The 17,880-nt window shown below is 38.6% G+C and overlaps 1 protein-coding gene and 1 long non-coding RNA gene across 4 annotated transcripts; one reads left to right on the forward strand and one right to left on the reverse strand.

Annotated features, from left to right (window-relative positions):
* Nucleotides 1-245: 245 nt before the first annotated feature.
* Nucleotides 246-9,994, reverse strand: LOC130558560 (uncharacterized). 3 transcript variants are annotated; one of them, XR_008963443.1, is made up of 3 exons: nt 9,885-9,994; nt 9,720-9,788; nt 246-4,959 (listed from the first exon to the last, which is right to left on the reverse strand). It is a non-coding gene; the product is annotated as an uncharacterized LOC130558560 (long non-coding RNA). The 3 variants fall into 3 exon arrangements; XR_008963441.1 differs by having other exon boundaries at nt 246-7,609; XR_008963442.1 differs by having other exon boundaries at nt 7,533-9,788.
* An 841-nt stretch (nt 9,995-10,835) lies between these two features.
* Nucleotides 10,836-13,945, forward strand: pou3f1 (POU class 3 homeobox 1). The gene has a single exon (XM_057340154.1). The coding sequence runs from the start codon at nt 11,146-11,148 to the stop codon at nt 12,250-12,252; it is 1,107 nt and encodes a 368-aa protein (XP_057196137.1). The 5' UTR covers nt 10,836-11,145; the 3' UTR covers nt 12,253-13,945.
* Nucleotides 13,946-17,880: the final 3,935 nt, after the last annotated feature.

Below are 17,880 nucleotides of genomic sequence, written 5' to 3' on the forward strand. Positions count from 1 at the left end.
GGATAATATAATATTAAGGAAATGAAACGCTACTTAAGTTTACTTAAGGAAAGTACACTATTATTAAAATGTTTCTCAACACCCTTTTCTGCAAGGGTGGTTATACATTACCTAGTAAACTAGCAGTAAACTAGCAGGAAACTGGTTCACTCGGACATTTGGGACAATTTTCTATCAATCCTAACTAAGAATTTGACAGGAAAGTATGCCACAAAACAAAACATGTCCATTTTACTTGATTGTTTTTCAAAAATTTTATTTAATCAGAATTACATAAAATCATGAAGCTGGAAATCAATCTTATTGAAGTATGAGGAGGTACACAAATCATTTTCATAAAAAAATAACAAAAATATATTTAAAAATCAAATAATGACAATATTTAAAAAATCGAACAAATTAATAATAATGCAAATGCTTCATATGAGAGAGAGAGAGAGAGTTTGCTTTTTCATTTATTTAACTGCAGTGCATACGTTTAAGTGTATTCCACATTTTTTGGAATACACATGTAGACTAATTGTATACAGCACAGCTGAAAATGCTTTGGCAATACAAATGTACAATTTTTTGGTCATGACAAAAAACACACTTAAATTGAACTTGAGAGCAGGACACAGAGAGTGCGAGAGAGAGAGAGAGAGAGAGAGAGAGAGAGAGAGAGAGAGAGAGAGAGAGAGAGAGAGTGTGTAAGGTGTTTGGATGTGACACTTTGTGTGACATCATGCCCCATGGCCTTACCTGTGTACATATGGTAAAAAAAGGACCTATGGGCGCCACACCTGTTCTCTTTACATCCTGCTGTCTAAGCACACATGCCGCCCTGCAAGATACAAAGAAGTGTGAATGTGAGAGTGTGTGAAGTGTCACCTCTCTTAAAATGAACTAACCCATTTACACATTACCATTCCTCAGAGTGCACGTTTGCCTGGAAACAATTTCTTTATTTATACCTGCGTTAATCAAAGATAATGTACAAGAAATCTGCACGTGACCCTAAACAAATGGCCTTAAAAATGTTCTTCCCAACTTTCATCTTCCAATTTACAATCTTGGGGTCGTGTCACAAACTGTGACTGTTATCCTCATTTTTCCTGTTTATCCTGATGGGATAAAAAAATAGGGACTGTTGTATCCACAACTGGTAAATACAGTAAAAGAAATTATTGGCTTGTAAAAACTATTTACTCACCCTCATGTTATAAATTATTTCAAATCTGTGTGGCCTTTTCTCTGCACTGAACATTAAGGAGAATTTAGTGGAATGCTTTAAAGAGATAGTTCACCCAAAAATGAAAATTTCGTCATCGTTTTGAACCTGTATGACTTTTTTCTTCGGCAGAACACAAAAGAAGATATTTTGAAGAAAGCTGGTAACTGAAAAGTGCCGTCACCCATTCACTTCTATTGTATGGACACGAAACAAATCCAAGTGAATGGGTGCCAGTTAACAACATTTTACAAAAAAGCTTGAAAGTCAAACGGGTTTGAAATTACATAAGGGTGAGTAAATGGTGACAGAATTTTCATTTCTGGGTGAACTATCACTTTAAGATTATAAAATGAAATTGAATGAAGTGATTGGGGACCAGATCCGTGGATTCACTAATACCTCTTTTTATATTATGATGAAAGTAACACAGTGAGTGAGTAAATGATGACAGAATCTTAATTTTTAGGTGAACAATTCCTTAAATCTTTTATAAGAGCAAGGCCCACTCCTATAAAGGAGCAGGTCTACTGAGAAAGGAGATGTCACCCAATCTTTAAACCATGGGACCACCAGAATGAGTTTGAGGGTTTGCATTTTTCCTTTCTTTCATAATCTCTTCTTTTTTTAACTAAGTCTCATTTAACATGCTGCGTTTGTACATGTGTGTGTAAAATGTGGATTATACACTTTGAGACTTTGAAGGGAAAACTGAATTTCAGTGAGGGAAGGTGATATCAGTCAACTCTTCAGACAGTGAGCTGTTTTTATAAAATCAAGTGTGTGTGCGTGTGTGCGTGTGTGCGCGTGTGTGTGTGTGTGTGTGTGTGTGTGTGGGAAGCGTAAACCCTACAGTATGGGGACAAAATGTCCCCACAAAGATGGCAATATCCAAAACCCTTGTCCTTGTGGGGACATTTTTTTGTCCCCATGAGGAAACAAGCTCATAAATCATACAGAATTAACTTTTTTGAAAATCTAAAAGAGCAGGAATTTTTTTTGTGATTGTTAGGTTTAGGGGGTGGGTTAGGGGTAGGGGATAAAATATACAGTTTGTACAGTATAAAAAAAATTACGCCTATGGACTGTCCCCACGGAGATAATAAACCAGACGTGTGTGTGTGAAGGGTAGAGATGTGCTTGGTTTGAGAGAGATAGAGTGAAGTATGCGCACTGCCTCCGGCTACCATTATGTCTTCCATTTGTCTGTAGAAGTATGGGTCAGTGTGTGTGTGAGGGTGTTTGTGTGTGTTTTCACGCTGTAGTCGTGTGTGTGAGGATGGGGTTGCTCTGATTATCATGTGGTGTGTGTGATTAGCAGGGATACTGCTGCAGTAGGCAGGCTGCATCGTTTACTATGCTGTCAACACTACAGTCTTCCACTGAACTCTGCTATTACTCACCATACTACACACACACACGCACAATGACAACAAACAGACACACACCACCACGCTCGCTACATGTGTGGGTGTGCATGACCAAGACAAAATGCACCAGAGCTGCATGGGAGAATTCAAATACATCATTTGCATAGTATCGAACTCAATCAAACCAGCGCGGGGATAATTGAGACCGATGGAGAAAGAAAACAGTAATTCTATTACATATCACTCTATGATAGTAAGATGAATCAAAAACACATTGAAGACATTTTCACTGAAGCTGCAAACCACACACCAAATCTATAAAGCAAATTGACAAAATCTTGGCTTTGTGATTTGATTCATCAATATTTGTAAGTGAAAAATAAATCACAGCTTTTTAATTGGAAGTATTTTACTTTGTTATTGTACCCAAGTACATTTTTTGAATATCTGCACTTGATCAGAGTATTTATTTGGAAAGCTATATCATATGTTTTGCTCTACTGCGTTTCATAAAGACATATTGTTCCTCATAACTTTAAACTCAAAACGCACTGCTTGCTTTAAGACGTTACGGCGTTGTCTGATTTGTGAACAATGCTTTATCAGGTCTCGAGTCAACAACTCAGTGATATAAAGATTCATTTAGACTGAGTCTCCTGTTAATAAGTGACTAAATTGTTCAAATCTTGTTCAATACGTTATGAATTATGAGTAACTTGAATTGACATTTTAGTTTGTGGTTAAATGTTTTAATAGTGTGACAGGTTTTGGTAATAAAACATTTTTTTGTTTTTGCAGATCAGTGTAAATTAAATGTATGCCTTCACTAAGCTTCCTTAATGTTTTCATGAAAATGAATAACGTCAGACTGTTCTTTAACCCATTTAAGCTCCATCCATGTCAAAATACAAGTATACAAAGTATACGAAACTGCGAAACACATAAACATGCTTCTTCAAATCCTAGTACTTTTACATGTTTAATTAAGTACATTAAAATTCAAGTACGTTTGTAAAATGATATTCATTTTTACTCAAGTAAAATTAAAAAGGAGTACTTATTACTTTTCCTGGAGTAAATATTTAGGGCATAACTTAATCCACCGCTGCTTAATTGTCATAAAGGAGGTTGTGATTTTGATTGTGATTTTGTTGTAATTCTGAATACCACAAAAATAAGCCCTGCAATCAGAGACGGCTCCTCTGAAAACCGCTTTCCCACCCCATACATAAAAAAGAACAGAAAGCTAGAAAAAGCGCATCTGAAAGAAATGGTGAGATTAGGGCTTTGCGAGAGTTTACTACGCTCATTTTGTGCGGGGACCTGCAGGATTACAGATAACAAATGTTAGCGGAGCGTGCTGACCTGCTCGTGTTAAAGCAGCGGAGTCAGCTTTTGCGACGCTGTTCAGAGAAAAGCAGCGCAGAAAAAAGAGATAAAGAGAATTAGGGAGGAGGAGTGAAATAAAACAAATTAGGAATAGAAAGGAGAGATTGGGGAAGGTTAGCTGTACGGCCCACGGTTGCCAAAAGTCAGTCGGGGTGGTATATTTGTTAATTAATGAAGCGATTAATTGTGTTGACTGGGCGATTGAGGAGATTTTCAGCGAGGTGCGAACCGATTTACTCCGAGTCTACTTTGACATCAATGTTGAACAGACCTCCCCTCTTCGCTCCGTGTGTGTGTGGGCCTGTTGTGCTGCTACACTTTCCACTCAAGCAAACAAGCCAAATCTCATCTAAGCCTTCCTATAAACTCTTATTGCTAATCAGCAGCCGTGCATTCCCAGCATGCCCTCGCGTTCTCTCCCTCCCGTCCCATTCCAGGACCTGCAGGGCTGAAATTGCAATCGGGGCCTGAGGGATTCAGGCTTTGCTATCTTGACTGACCCAAGCGTCAGCTGCTCTCAGACTGGTCAATCCTCAATTAACAGCAGTCTAATTTAATTCAGCCTGCCGGCAAGTGCTTGACCATAGACGACAGCGAGACAGGAGCACTCGGCGTCTGGTCGTGACCCCGAGTTGGCCTGGTCATTCTGGCTTTTACCATCACCGTCTCACTTTATGGTGGGGTCAAATACACCCATGCCTTCTTTTAGACTGTAACAGTACATGCAAAACATACATAAAAACGAATCTGACCTCCTTGTTGTACATAAACTCGTGGTTAAAAGTTCAGCGTGAACATACTGTGGCGATCCCGAGACATCTGTTTCTAAACCTGCACTGTAGCGTCTTCAGTCCTGGTCACGACCTCCTCAAGTCTTTTTGGTGGAATTCATTCCCAAACGACCCCTCAAGCAAATGTTACTGGCTCTTTAACTGGACTCTTCAGATGTCTCTAAAGCAAGTTGCTGGATCCTTTTAGGCCCCTCCGAGCCTAATAAAACACAAAAGCGGGAAAACAGACAGAATAAGTAAACACAGTGGAACTCCGCAGAATGACCAAAGGGAACGATTTGGGTTCATTAGGCATGCATTAACATGAATTACTATCTAATTAAAAGGAAGCAACTCATTAATAACTTCAGCAGGGCCTCTGGATGCTCTCTTGAGTGAGCAGTGACATGTGGAACTCTGCAGCTTTATGCTGGATCAGCCTCATTCTGGATGCCACTGGGGAAGAACCACGGCTCTTAGAATACTCGAGCGCAGCAGTCAGTTTACATGAAGAAATCCACAAAGGTTCATCAAATCAATCATTAAATATTTAGGCTGAATAATGATTCAATGTTTTACATATGATTCCTAGCAGTTTCACTGTTACTTGGGTACGTTTGATGAAAGAAAGAAAAGAAATTGTTGTGGAATGATACACCTATTTATGCTGGAACACAGAAGCAAACAGGTGTGAATAGGAAAAACAAATTTATCAACACTTATTCAACTCACAGTCACTATACTCAGTTTTTTTAAAAGTCGAAGAACAAACTATTCAAATATATTTTGTGGTTTTAAAAAGTATGGATACCAGCAGAAAGTAAAGGAAATGGTTATTCTGAATACATTTTGTGTGATTTCATTATTGCTACAGCGCACAATAAAAATATGTCCCGATTTAATCATGGTTATTCCTAAAATAATAACATGCTTACTTTATATTCTGGCTGCATAGAAAGTAAACTTCAGATAAACTTAAGTCAAATTTTACTGATGTGGACAAACATCTTAAAGCCTTTACATTTTCTTAAACTTGTATGATCATGTGGATCTCTTATATATAGTTTGGACTACATTTTCTATTATAAACTTTCAACTCAATTAGTTCTGTCAGGAAAGATCATGCTCAATCAACATCAAGGCGAGAATATAAATATTACAAAAACTATCGTTAATAGGTCATCAAACATTTTCGAACGTAGTAGTAATAGTTGTTAGATAATGTATTCTAACAGGTAAAAATGTCATGAAATTAAGAATCATATGTTTCCATTATTTATGTCTGCCTGTATGCAGTAGTAAACTATCTGTGTTAAGCATTGTTTTTTTAAATGACTATTAGTGAAAGTTATGCTAAACTGTTATAAATATCATTTAAATAAAACAAAGAAATTGTATCAGAATATCAAAAACAATTTAATTGCTGAGAATTTGTACAACAAAACATGCAACGGTCTATGATGTATACAGAAGGCAGAGGGTTATATAATTTATTATCAAATAAAAGCTGGACTGAACATATTTGCCCTTGCAATCATCTAGCAAGTCTGACCATTAATTTCAGAAGTTGATAAGTGAGTGGATGGGTGTACTGTAGTGACAGCTTGTCCAACATTACAGACCCACAGCATCACAGGGATTGGGGGAAAGTGACGTTGATTTGATTGACCATTGTGCATGCAGACAGTGGAAGAGAGGCCCAATGTATTCAGGAGCATGCTTCTAACCCCTTCAGCCCACAAGCTGTTTACCACTCTATCAGCTGCTTACCAACGGTCTGGCTGCCATCCATATTCAAACGGCACAAATTCCACTGCTTATCTCACAAGCCCCCCTGCAAAAAGCTCCCTGTTCACCTCCATACATACATACATAAATGCATCTTTATGGAAGCAAGTGGCAAGCGCACACCCGGAAGGGGACAAGATATAGATCGCCATCAATTCAAAGCAAGGATTGAGGCCTTAAAGCACAGTATGGACAGCAACACAGGTTAAGGCCCCTAACTTTGTGTATGTGTGTAAAAGAGAGCAAAAGACAAAGAAAGAGAGAAAGAGATAAAAGAAAGGGAGATTGCAGAGACCCACAGAAAAACTTAAATAGTATTATTGATTTTGGAAACATGAATCCACAAGCTAAGTGAGCATAAGAATTAGAAGGCGATGACCAACACTTAATGGATGATGGGGATCCATCATCTCAAAACATCTGAAAGTCATATAAATTAAAGCATTTAAATGTAGTGTCAAAGAGTCCTGCATGCTTTCAATTTAAAACTTTCGACGACAGGTTTCTCCGAACCTTCTATGGAATACTTCTGACCCTGGCTATCCAAAATTCTCAGAAATGCTGTTCATCAAATGGAAAAACTGACTGTGGGTACTGGGTAGTCTTTAAATTATAAATAAGGTTGCCATCCATTAAAAAAGTACCATCTGCGAATAGAATTAGCAAAAATGTCAGGTTGGTCTTTTTATATTTCTTACACACTTTAAACACGACTTAGTGCGACACCTCGGCTGTCTTGCTGCGCAGAAGAATATCCCTGTCTCTTCGCACTGGCCAGCGATTGAAGTTAGGAACTCTTTCCGTGGCTAATTGCGCGCCGGTGCTTTTACATGAATATTCATGCCTTCGTCTTCAGGGCCCCGCCTAATTAGCCCAAAGATAAGTCGAGAGTTGGGGAGAGATTGCCCACACCTTTTACCGAAAGGAAAACATTCCCTCTCCGGTCCCTCGGGATGCTTGCGGAATCGCCTGAGTTCATTAACCAAAAAAGAGAGAAAGAGGTACCTGAAAGCGCAGGATGTGTCTGTAAATTCTCAGCTTTGGAAGCGCGGGTGCCCATTACGCATGTCTGTCAAACCGAGCTGGTGAAAAACAAACGGGTAAATGAAATGAGAGGTGAATCTTTAGTGGGGAGAATCTTTAATTAAAGCACTGATTTAAAAGATGTCAGTAAGTTGGGTAAACTTGAGAAAGAGTTTGAACAATTCTGTAGCCTGCAGACAACTCTGGTTATTTTTTCTCATTCGCGTGTTCTGCCATTATTTTTTATTGTTGATATAATACATGACATAATTGAATAATGGTATTTAACGAGAATTTGCCTGTGTTTTTTTAAACGCGTTTTTGTCAAATTGTTTTGTTGCTGGATGAAAGATTTTGAACAACCAAATTTAAATTGGTAACAGCCAAAAAAGTCTGGAGGCATAACTGGAACACAACAATTAGAGGCTGTAAGTTGTTTTTTAGCTTTTAGGTTTTTCACAGCTCCAAAACTCTTGCCCACTCAGAATTTTGAATTTCCACAACTTTGAAAGGTTTTAATCTCTATTATGATAATGAATTTGTTGCACATTGATTGTTTCAGCAGTTGGCACCCACAGATAACGCAATGTAATATTTGTGTTGTCTGAACTCTTTCTCCTCTGCACTTTTATGGCCTATGGTTAATGGAGGCTTTGACCAACCAGACTCTAATTATATTCAAGTGGAGGGGGTCTATCGTGCAGATTAAAGCACGTGACTGCAGACGCAGAATCGAGAGAAAAAAAACAGACCCAGTGGATTCTATACATGATGACGAACACTTCTTTTAATATTTTATGTAAATTTAATCTTATTGGCTAAATGATTTATATGGCGTAAACGTTTCTTATGTTGAGACCTTTTTGCTTATGTAGGGAATCTTATGAAAACGATTATTATTTTACGAATGGGATAATGTTTTAAATAATGTAACTTAAAAATAAAGACTTCTTAAAAGTTTCGAATTCAAAGCTGCCGGGTGGACAAGCTATAGCCTGCAGAAAATTAAAGGCTGGAGCACAAATCCAAAGTAACGCTTTTTCCCTAAATTTAAGGGAATTAAATTCTGTGACCAAATTTAGTACATCCTGGATACTCAAAGACCACAATTGTTCCCTACTGTCTTTCATTGCCATCTTGCAAAAGAAGGGCTATTATTTGTCTTTTCCTGTATGGCAAATCATTCATCTGCAGGATCAGTGTGAGTCTTTCAACCCGCTCTCCATAGCAACCTCGTGCATCCCAGGAAAAATTCACCTCGCTGCACACAAGGCCATATTCTTCCCGAAGAAAAAAGGAAGCATCTGGGCGCTTTTTAAGCCACTTTCTTGCGCTGGCAAACGAAGCACAAGAGTTTGACTGTGCTGCTACCGTGACGCAGCTTTCTGGGTAGAAATGACCGATCTTTTTATAGACGTCCAAATAAGAGTAACTGTACAGCGAAGCATCCTCATTAACTGCAGCTCTCTGGGGCAGTGTCGACCACTGAATTGCGTTCATCTATAGGGTACACTACAAGCATGGCCATCCTGTCATCTGCCTGCCTGTAACTTCGTAATGGCGCATATTAATTTTCACCCACAAATATGTACAAAGCCCTCTTTTTAACAAAAATAAGTGATCGTAAAAATAATATTAGAAATTAAATTATATACTCAAAATGAGGTGAAGAAGGAATAGTCTATAACGCTTGGTGAGTTTAGAAGATGTAGGGTAATTCATGGATAAAAAGCACATTTGTATTAGTTTGAATGTTTGGTGTTATACTTTAATAAAATTATTAAAAAACACACACAAACACAGTAAAAAAAAAGATTATGCAAATGTTGTTCATATAAAACTCTTTGTGCACATCGTTTCTTAATTACATTAATGCATGCAGTATTTCCGATATTACAGAAAACATGAGCAAATCATATTAAAGTAGCTAAACATGTTTTTATCTTGTATAAGTGCATGTTACAATCAGTCATTATAGTGACACATTTAACAGTATGCCGGTATTGTTGCATTTGCGATAAATAAATAAATGGTGGCTTTACGTAACCACGCCTTTGACAGAGTGGTGACGAGTACTTGTGACCCCAAGAACATCATATAGGTTACACTTCCATGAACGCGCAGAGCTCGTGCAGATGGACAGATAGGAAAAGCCGCGTAAAAACTTACCACACAGAGAAGCGGTTTGGTCTGACGCCTGAATTCTCCAAATGTAACAGCACATTTCCTCTCAAAAGCCTGTGGAAATACGCCAATAAGAGCAATACAAACACACAAACACGTACGTGAACTAAGAAAATACAATGAGGTAAATCATTTAAATAGAACTGATACCGAAAAAATCTTCTTAAAAAGCTTTGGTTTTAGATGGAGTCGACCGTGTGCCTGATTGCGGAGTTTTAGACGACTGAAACAGGAGAGATGTAAGATTTGTTTAAAGCCCCACATTTCCATTTAAGAACGTGATTGTGTTTGCAAAGATCCCTTTCAATCTTCGCATCTCCCCCTCTCTACCCCTCAGCGTCTTCGAGGCTGCTTTGCAATTCATAGAATTGGTAATTTGCTATTGGGACAAAACGTGAAGGGAAAAATAATCAGATCAGCCGGGAACGGGGTACGGAGGAGGCCAGAAGGGAGAAACACGGGATTTCTCTCGAAGTTGCTTCTTAGAGAAATGCTTGGAGTGAAGATTTTATCAACACGCCACCGCTTTAAATGTGGATTCGTATGTTTGCGTAACGGTAGTCTAAATTCGGTTGACTTAAAGAAAGGAGGAAAAAATAAAAATGCCAAAATGTCAAAGCATGAAAAGTGACAAGTATTGTGGAAGCAAATAAAATTAGGCCCTACATGAATAGTCATTTATTATTGGAGTTGACTGTAGCTGTGTGTATGCATTTATATTTTATGGTGAAGACTTGTGGGGGAATGTTTTTATATATTATGTTTTATTAATTCTATCCATGGTGCCGTGATTGTTGAATTTTTTACTTGTAATAATATCAAAATGATAAATAATTCTGTATTTGAATGACACAAACAATATGTGTACAACTACAACAATATTATTTACATTCCACAAAAAATGACTACTTTCTTATTACTGCATAGTAGTCTTCATCTTTCTCGTGGGTGGGTTTTTAGGACTTCAGAATACTAAGCTCTTCTTGAAAGAGGAGCAGTACAGTTACTAATGCAAGACGGTTAAGGGGCATTCTTCCACCCCACCAAAAAGGGTTCCACACTCCCCCACGTGGTTATTTGCAAAACAACCCTCAAAGTCCAGTAATTTCCTACGGTTTTGTCGCTCGTGCTGTCTTGACTAGCGGGGAAAAGAGAAGAAAGGAAAAAAAGAGAAAGCGTAGTGAAAGCGGCCAATTGCGAGTAACCGGGATCACGGCGCCCAACAGCCAACCAAGCGGCCCGCGAGAGGTAATAAGGAAACCTGGTGGGCTGTAGTCGGCGAGGAACCAATGCGAGCGAAGGGGAGGCGTGTCTTCGCTCGTCCCTAAGACCTCCCAGAGCAGGTTGTTGCGTTTTTGGCTCTAAAGCTCAAAGATCTCCGAAGTGCTTGTCAGTTTTCTAAGTCGGAGCCATGGCGACAACAGCTCAGTATATTCCGCGGAATAACTCATTGCCTTCGAACCCGCTTATGCATCCGGATTCGGACAGGATGCACCAGGGGACAACTTACAGAGAGGTGCAGAAAATGATGCACCACGAGTACTTACAAGGGCTAGCGACCAACACGGGACATCCGATGAGCCTAACGCACCACCAGTGGCTGCCAACCTCCAACACCGACTGGACCAGCGGCACCCACATCGGACAACCGGAGCACAACAAAGCCAGCGTGCAGAGCAGAGAGGACCTGGGGAACGGCTATCACAGATCGCATCTGGTCCACCAGGCAACGCAAAACAGCCACCATGGATCATGGGCACCGACCACGACGCACCACCTGTCCCCGCTTTCTCCTGCCTCTAACAGTCACCAGTCGCTGGTCTACTCTCAGACGGGCTACACCATGTTAAGCCCCCAGCCTTCGCTGCACCACGGTTTGCGGGACCCGCTCCACGACGACGCGGGTAGCCATGACAACCAGATGGAGTCTCCTCAGCAGTCGTTCAGCCACCACCAGGACCACTCGGACGAAGACGCTCCCAGCTCCGACGACCTGGAGCAGTTCGCCAAGCAGTTCAAACAGAGGCGCATCAAACTTGGTTTTACGCAGGCGGACGTGGGCTTAGCGCTGGGCACCCTGTACGGAAACGTCTTTTCCCAGACCACCATCTGTAGGTTTGAGGCTCTTCAACTCAGTTTCAAGAACATGTGTAAACTTAAACCCCTGCTTAACAAGTGGCTCGAGGAGACAGATTCAAACACTGGCAGCCCCACAAATTTGGACAAGATTGCAGCACAGGGACGGAAACGAAAGAAGAGGACGTCCATCGAAGTAGGAGTGAAAGGGGCTTTGGAAAATCATTTCTTAAAGTGCCCCAAGCCGTCCGCCCACGAAATCACCGCCTTAGCTGGCACTCTGCAGTTGGAAAAAGAGGTTGTGCGTGTATGGTTTTGCAACAGAAGACAGAAAGAGAAAAGAATGACGCCCTTGGGGGTCCCTCACCCGACCATGGAGGACGTATACTCACAGGCAGAGACACCCCCTCTTCATCACACACTACAGAGTCCTGTCCAGTGACTGCTATTATCATAAACAGTGTCGTTGTTTGAAAAGAAATTAGGCTGATAAGCGGACAATGGATTTTGTTTATCCCTTTTGTTATCCCAAGAGATCAGAGACAGAAAGTTTGGGAAGAGTTCGTTCACAGGGACCGGAGATGCAACCACCGCATACTATAGGACGCCAATAATTCTGAATAACATGAAAATGCATTCATCTTACAGAGTCAGCTGCATTTATGAAATCAGTAGGCCTACACGTGTTTACGAAAATCTTATCATTTGTGCCATTCTGGAAAAAATCGATGATTTCACCGGCGATCAAAGGGAGCTATAGGCTAAGCCACAAAAGGGCCATGGTTTCCCGGGATGGGTTCGCCCGTCTTGCTGTTGGTCTCATGTAAAGCAACAAAGGAGAGTGGACAGTGATTTTATTAAAGCGATTAACCAGATTAATTGTTACAATGTGATGTATCTGATATTATTTGTGACGTTTACTTTATTTCGTTTCTTTTAACGTTAAGAGCTCTCATTTAGGGCAAAACATTTTTTTTCTGTCTATGGACTTTTTCGTTTTCATTTGTAGTAATGAGACGGTTGAAATTCCTATCGAAAGAACAGGCACTTGGTCAAAACCTCCATACAAACAAGTGCACCAGAAAATGTTTACAATGATCACTTCTGAGCACCTGACATCGTCTAAAGATGTAAAGACGTTAAAATGTGGAATACACTGTCTGAAATAATATTTAGTCATTTTGAGTTTTTGGGGTTTATAGTTTCTTCCCTCTTTGCATGAGGCACTTATTATTGCGTTAATACTGTTATTTTCTTTCTTTTCATGTTTATTATAAGGTATTTGTTCGAGGTACGCCATTCATGCTTACTTGTTTAAACTTTTCCAATTTCGTCTTATTTTGAATCGGCACTATTCAAGTCTGCTCCGGCGCTTAATCTAATGAGAGTAATGAGTCAAAAACGAAAAAGACAGAAATATCTCAGGTAATTTTTTTCAGTGCCCAAATATCGTGCTGTACTCTACTTCTTGAATATTGGCCAATTCATGACACTCTCTGTGTCAGCTGTGCACGTTGGTGATTACATTTTGCGTCCTACTCATGAGCCTGGACACAGACAAAAGTAGATATGGTAGTGAATAAAGGATGTATTTGGGACTTTCCAAGACTGGGGTAAAAAAGGAGGCTGATAACGTTCTTGTTTCGTGTTGTTTCTCAAGGTCTGGCATTTTTCATTGGACAGCAGGTGTTCATTTCTGCAATGTTATTTGAAACAGTGTGAATATACAACCGTTTTCCAAAAAAGTAATAAAAATAAAAATAAATACAAGAGAAAAGATTTTAAATAAATAATTGTCAGGATTATTTCCAATATGTAAATATGTCGAATATGTAAACATATGTATTTGTTCTGGGTTCGTTTTGTTATGTTTCGTTTTGTTTTCCGGGCAGTTTTGTACACTTACTAATTCCAAGAAGATATTTTAATATTTCGTTTATGACCATTTATATATCTATATATTTATTTCCTAAGTGTGTTTGGAGCTTTTTTGTTCGGCTCTGTTGATTATGTTGCAGTGGATTACAAATGTTTTGTTTACTACATTGGTTGTATGTTTATTGCGAAATGTAGACTGCAAAGTCACGTTTATATTTATGTTATAGTAATATTTTATTACTTACATAAAACATATATACAAGAAAATGACTTCTGTCTTTTTTGTAGCACATGTTCACGACAAACTCAGATTTATGCGACGGTGAAGGAAATACACGTAGTGTTCCAACAACTTTCATAAAATGCTCCTCTGAAATATATTGTTGCGGTTCCAACATCAAAAGCGTCTGGCGGATGTGTTCGACTTTATGCAGCATTATGTTACATGAAGCAACAACACTTTGGTCATTTACTTTTTTATGTTTATGCAGGATAGAGTAAAATAATTTACTCCTGGTCAGAAGTACAAAAGGAACAATTTTACTTGTGGACAATCATGTTCCCTTAAAAAGAATAAACAACATTTAAACAAAATTAATTCAAACGGCACATCATTTAGACGACAAAAACAAGTAAGCTATTTATGTCCGTCAAATATAACTCTTGTAGCCTAACAACAATTAGTTCCAATAACAGTTTAAAATGTGTAAAATGTTCATAATAAAATTCAGAATTACCGTTTTCATAACCTCGTCGTTTAAATATTATGAGAGGAATAATTTGTGGTTCTACGAGAGGTTTTGTGAGCATTTACTTTTACACCACGATGCCAGTGTTTAATTATAAGCATTTAATAATATATAATATTATCTTACTAAACTGAACCCACTGTTAAGTTACACCAAATAAGTTAAACCAATAATAAACGTAGTTTCGAATAATTTCTGAGAAAAAAATTAAATATGTTTAGGAATAGAATTTAATGTATGCTATTTAAATGTCTACTTTTTTACCCGTGACTTACTAATCAAGTGTCTTATAAGGTCCTTATTTGTCTCATGGCAAGTTTATAATCGTAGCTGTTGGCACGAATTTAAAACAATATTATTTTATATAACATGTATCGTCATCATTTGGTGTTATGATGTTTTAAAAAGTCTTAAGAAACACTTGAGATCGATCAAAGCACAAGAAGCCGATAAATGCTGCTTGAAAAAAAAGCAGTAGGCTGATATCACCGAATACATTCATATTTTGTTACTGTGGAGTGAAGACTAATCTAATAATGTTTCCCGCAAAAATATCTTTGTCAAATGCTAGATATATTAAAATATATGATATATACTTTAATATGTCCTGGGTTATTCATATCATTTCTTTTAATTTGCTAAGTTCTTATTGAAAATAGGCTATTTTTCTTTTATGACTTTCGTTTTTTTTCCGTTCGCTGGGGTTTGGGGTTGTGTAGTAGAGATGTAGGCTACTGTATACAAAGCACTTGTTTTAATTCATCCTAAATAATCTATTTTAGGAAATGCAAAACAATTGTACAAGAAAAACATAATTTAATTAATAGGAATAAATGGAATATGTACAAACTATTTTTGTATGGCTACGTTGAGGTCAGCATCCTGAACAAACTTTTCGTCTGTTGTGAAATATCAGGAAATGTTGATTGTATAGAGAACACAAGTGACAAATATCATAAACCATATAACTGGACTTATTTTGTTTTCCTCAGTTTACTTTAGACAGCTAAAATTTCTGACTTGTGAAATGTGGTACGAGCTGTATGAAATTAGTCAGGGATGGCATGGAAAGAGAAAAATGAGGAAACAGTGATTCCCAAGCGCCCCCTAATGGCGTAAATAGTTAATGCACGAGTAAGGGTGAATTGGGTTCGTAGGTTTTTTTTACAAAAGTATTTAAAAGTTAGCCTTATAATCCAAGCCTTGTGGTTCTCAATGAACGAACTTCTTTTATTTCTGTGATAACATTAATCTCAAAAGCTTTTTTAAGAGAATAGCTAGGCTATATTCTGTTTTAAGTCGAACAAATGAGTGCACAGTCCACAGTCCAAATACTTCATTCCTTATTTTTACAGAAAAAGAGAGGAGAGCACTTGTTCATTCTTAGGTTTATCTGTCTCATGTGCCCTTCCTTGGTTGAGAATTCCCATGCAGAAACAGGAAGCAGGTTCAACTGCAGCTGTGTTTGGAAGTGGGACAAACCTGTTGTCTATTTTCCAGCTATAAGAAAGAAAAGATCAGCAAGATGGGTAGCGTTTAATCTCAGTTACCTGGCAGGTTTTGGCCAACCCGGATATGGTGATTCAGTCGAACCATCTGATGTTTGGAGTTTGGTTCTTAAGATACTTAGACACAAGACTCTCAGTAAACAATTATATATATTAAATATAGAGGTTGTTAATCGACGTCACGCCGCGTTGAATGTTGCGCCATCTTGGGAATGTTGCGCCATCTCAATGCAGTGTTTTGTTTTTCTTGTTTGATTAGGAAATATAACTAGGTCGGTCTTGCTGTGTTAAAAACTGCAATAGCATTACGCAGAGTCGTTCAGGAAAAGCTCATGGTTCTTTCACTTTTTATTTCTCCATATATCAAACAAAACAAGTAACGGTACATATCAAAACAATAATAGCAGTGGAGTATTATCCTCCCAAGATGGCGGCGCCACTGCAACATGCAACATAGGACATGAGTGACATCTACTTCACATTCTCTAAAGGTGTATACATATGCACACACACTGTAAAACTGTTGTCATACTGTTGTCATCAAGCTCACCTGAAAAGCCAGAGGTTTCATCCCACTCCACCACACGAATCCCTTCCAGACTTATGCCAACGTTTGGTGAACCACAGACCTGGGCTGCGCCTGGGCATCTGAGACATGGCAGCACCACCTTCATCAGGAGAGTATCATCAAACACAGGAGATGTGGATTAGAAATGATTAACAGGGATTATAGCTGGTTAATGGTGGGAAAATACATTAGGAGCCACAGGCTCAGTGAGGGATTTCGCTCTGCTATCGGATTTGCATTGATCCAGAGAAAATGAATGAGGATTAGCTGCATCTATCTGCCAACATTAGGCGTATTATTTGGGCACGAGCTGTTATTAATGACATTACATGCACCACAACAATGCCAGTAATTATAACAAATGGGCCAAATAATGCATTTAATGCTATTTTTTCAATTGTGTCTTCTTTTAAGAGAGTGTGAAAAGATACAGCTTACAGCACTTAAATGTACTTTAAGGTTTCTCATTAAAAATGCTGATCTGCAAACCTCATAACTGTTCAGGCTTGAGGGAAAGGTGGAAGTCAAGTCGGTTTTTAGTAACCAGTTACTGTGTTAGTGTGTCAAGCAATGCACCTAATATATACAATAGTCTTAAAGGGATAATTCACCCCCAAAAATAAGATTGTGTCATCACTTACTCGCCCTCTTGTCATTTCAAACCTGTATGAATTTTTTTCTTCCGCAGAACACAAAAGAAGATATTTTGAAGAATGTCGTTAACGGGACCCCATTCACTTGCATTGGTTTTGTGTCCATACAATAGAAGTGAATGGGTCCAGTGCTGTTAGGTTACCAACATTCTTTAAAATATCTTCTTTTGTGTTCTGCACAAGAAAGAAAGTCAAAAAGGTTTGAAATGACAAGAGCGTGAGTAAATAATGACAGAATTTTAATTTTTGGGTGTACTGTCCCTTTAAGGGACTTGAAAGGATCATTTCATAATTTTGTTTTTCCCCCAAAGGTCCACTTATACACAAAGTTTTATGCTCTAAAACATTCTCCACCCCCTTTCTGACTCGTACAATTAAATAAGCTGTTTAGTGGTGCTATATCTGTGTAAATACATGTGAAATAATTAACCACACTTTTCTGCATTTATAAGCTATAATGATTCCGTCTCTTCTCTGAGGAGGAAGTTTTTAGTTATGAAAGTTAGCATGTTTTCATAGTGCAATTAAATCTTTCTATCTCAGATCAAGGAAAATTGGATTCCCCATGATATGACCCCTTAAGGAGAATTTCTTCAGTGATGGCCACACATCATGGTGCGTGACATCATTCCCACAACTGCTTTAGCTCACAAGGCTGTGTTTGTCCCCTTCAAAGCCGCCGATCGGAAGGACAGAGGGGCAGAGAAACAGAGC

The sequence above is a fragment of the Triplophysa rosa genome, linkage group LG8 (genome assembly GCF_024868665.1).
Source record: "Triplophysa rosa linkage group LG8, Trosa_1v2, whole genome shotgun sequence".
NCBI lineage: Eukaryota > Metazoa > Chordata > Actinopteri > Cypriniformes > Nemacheilidae > Triplophysa > Triplophysa rosa.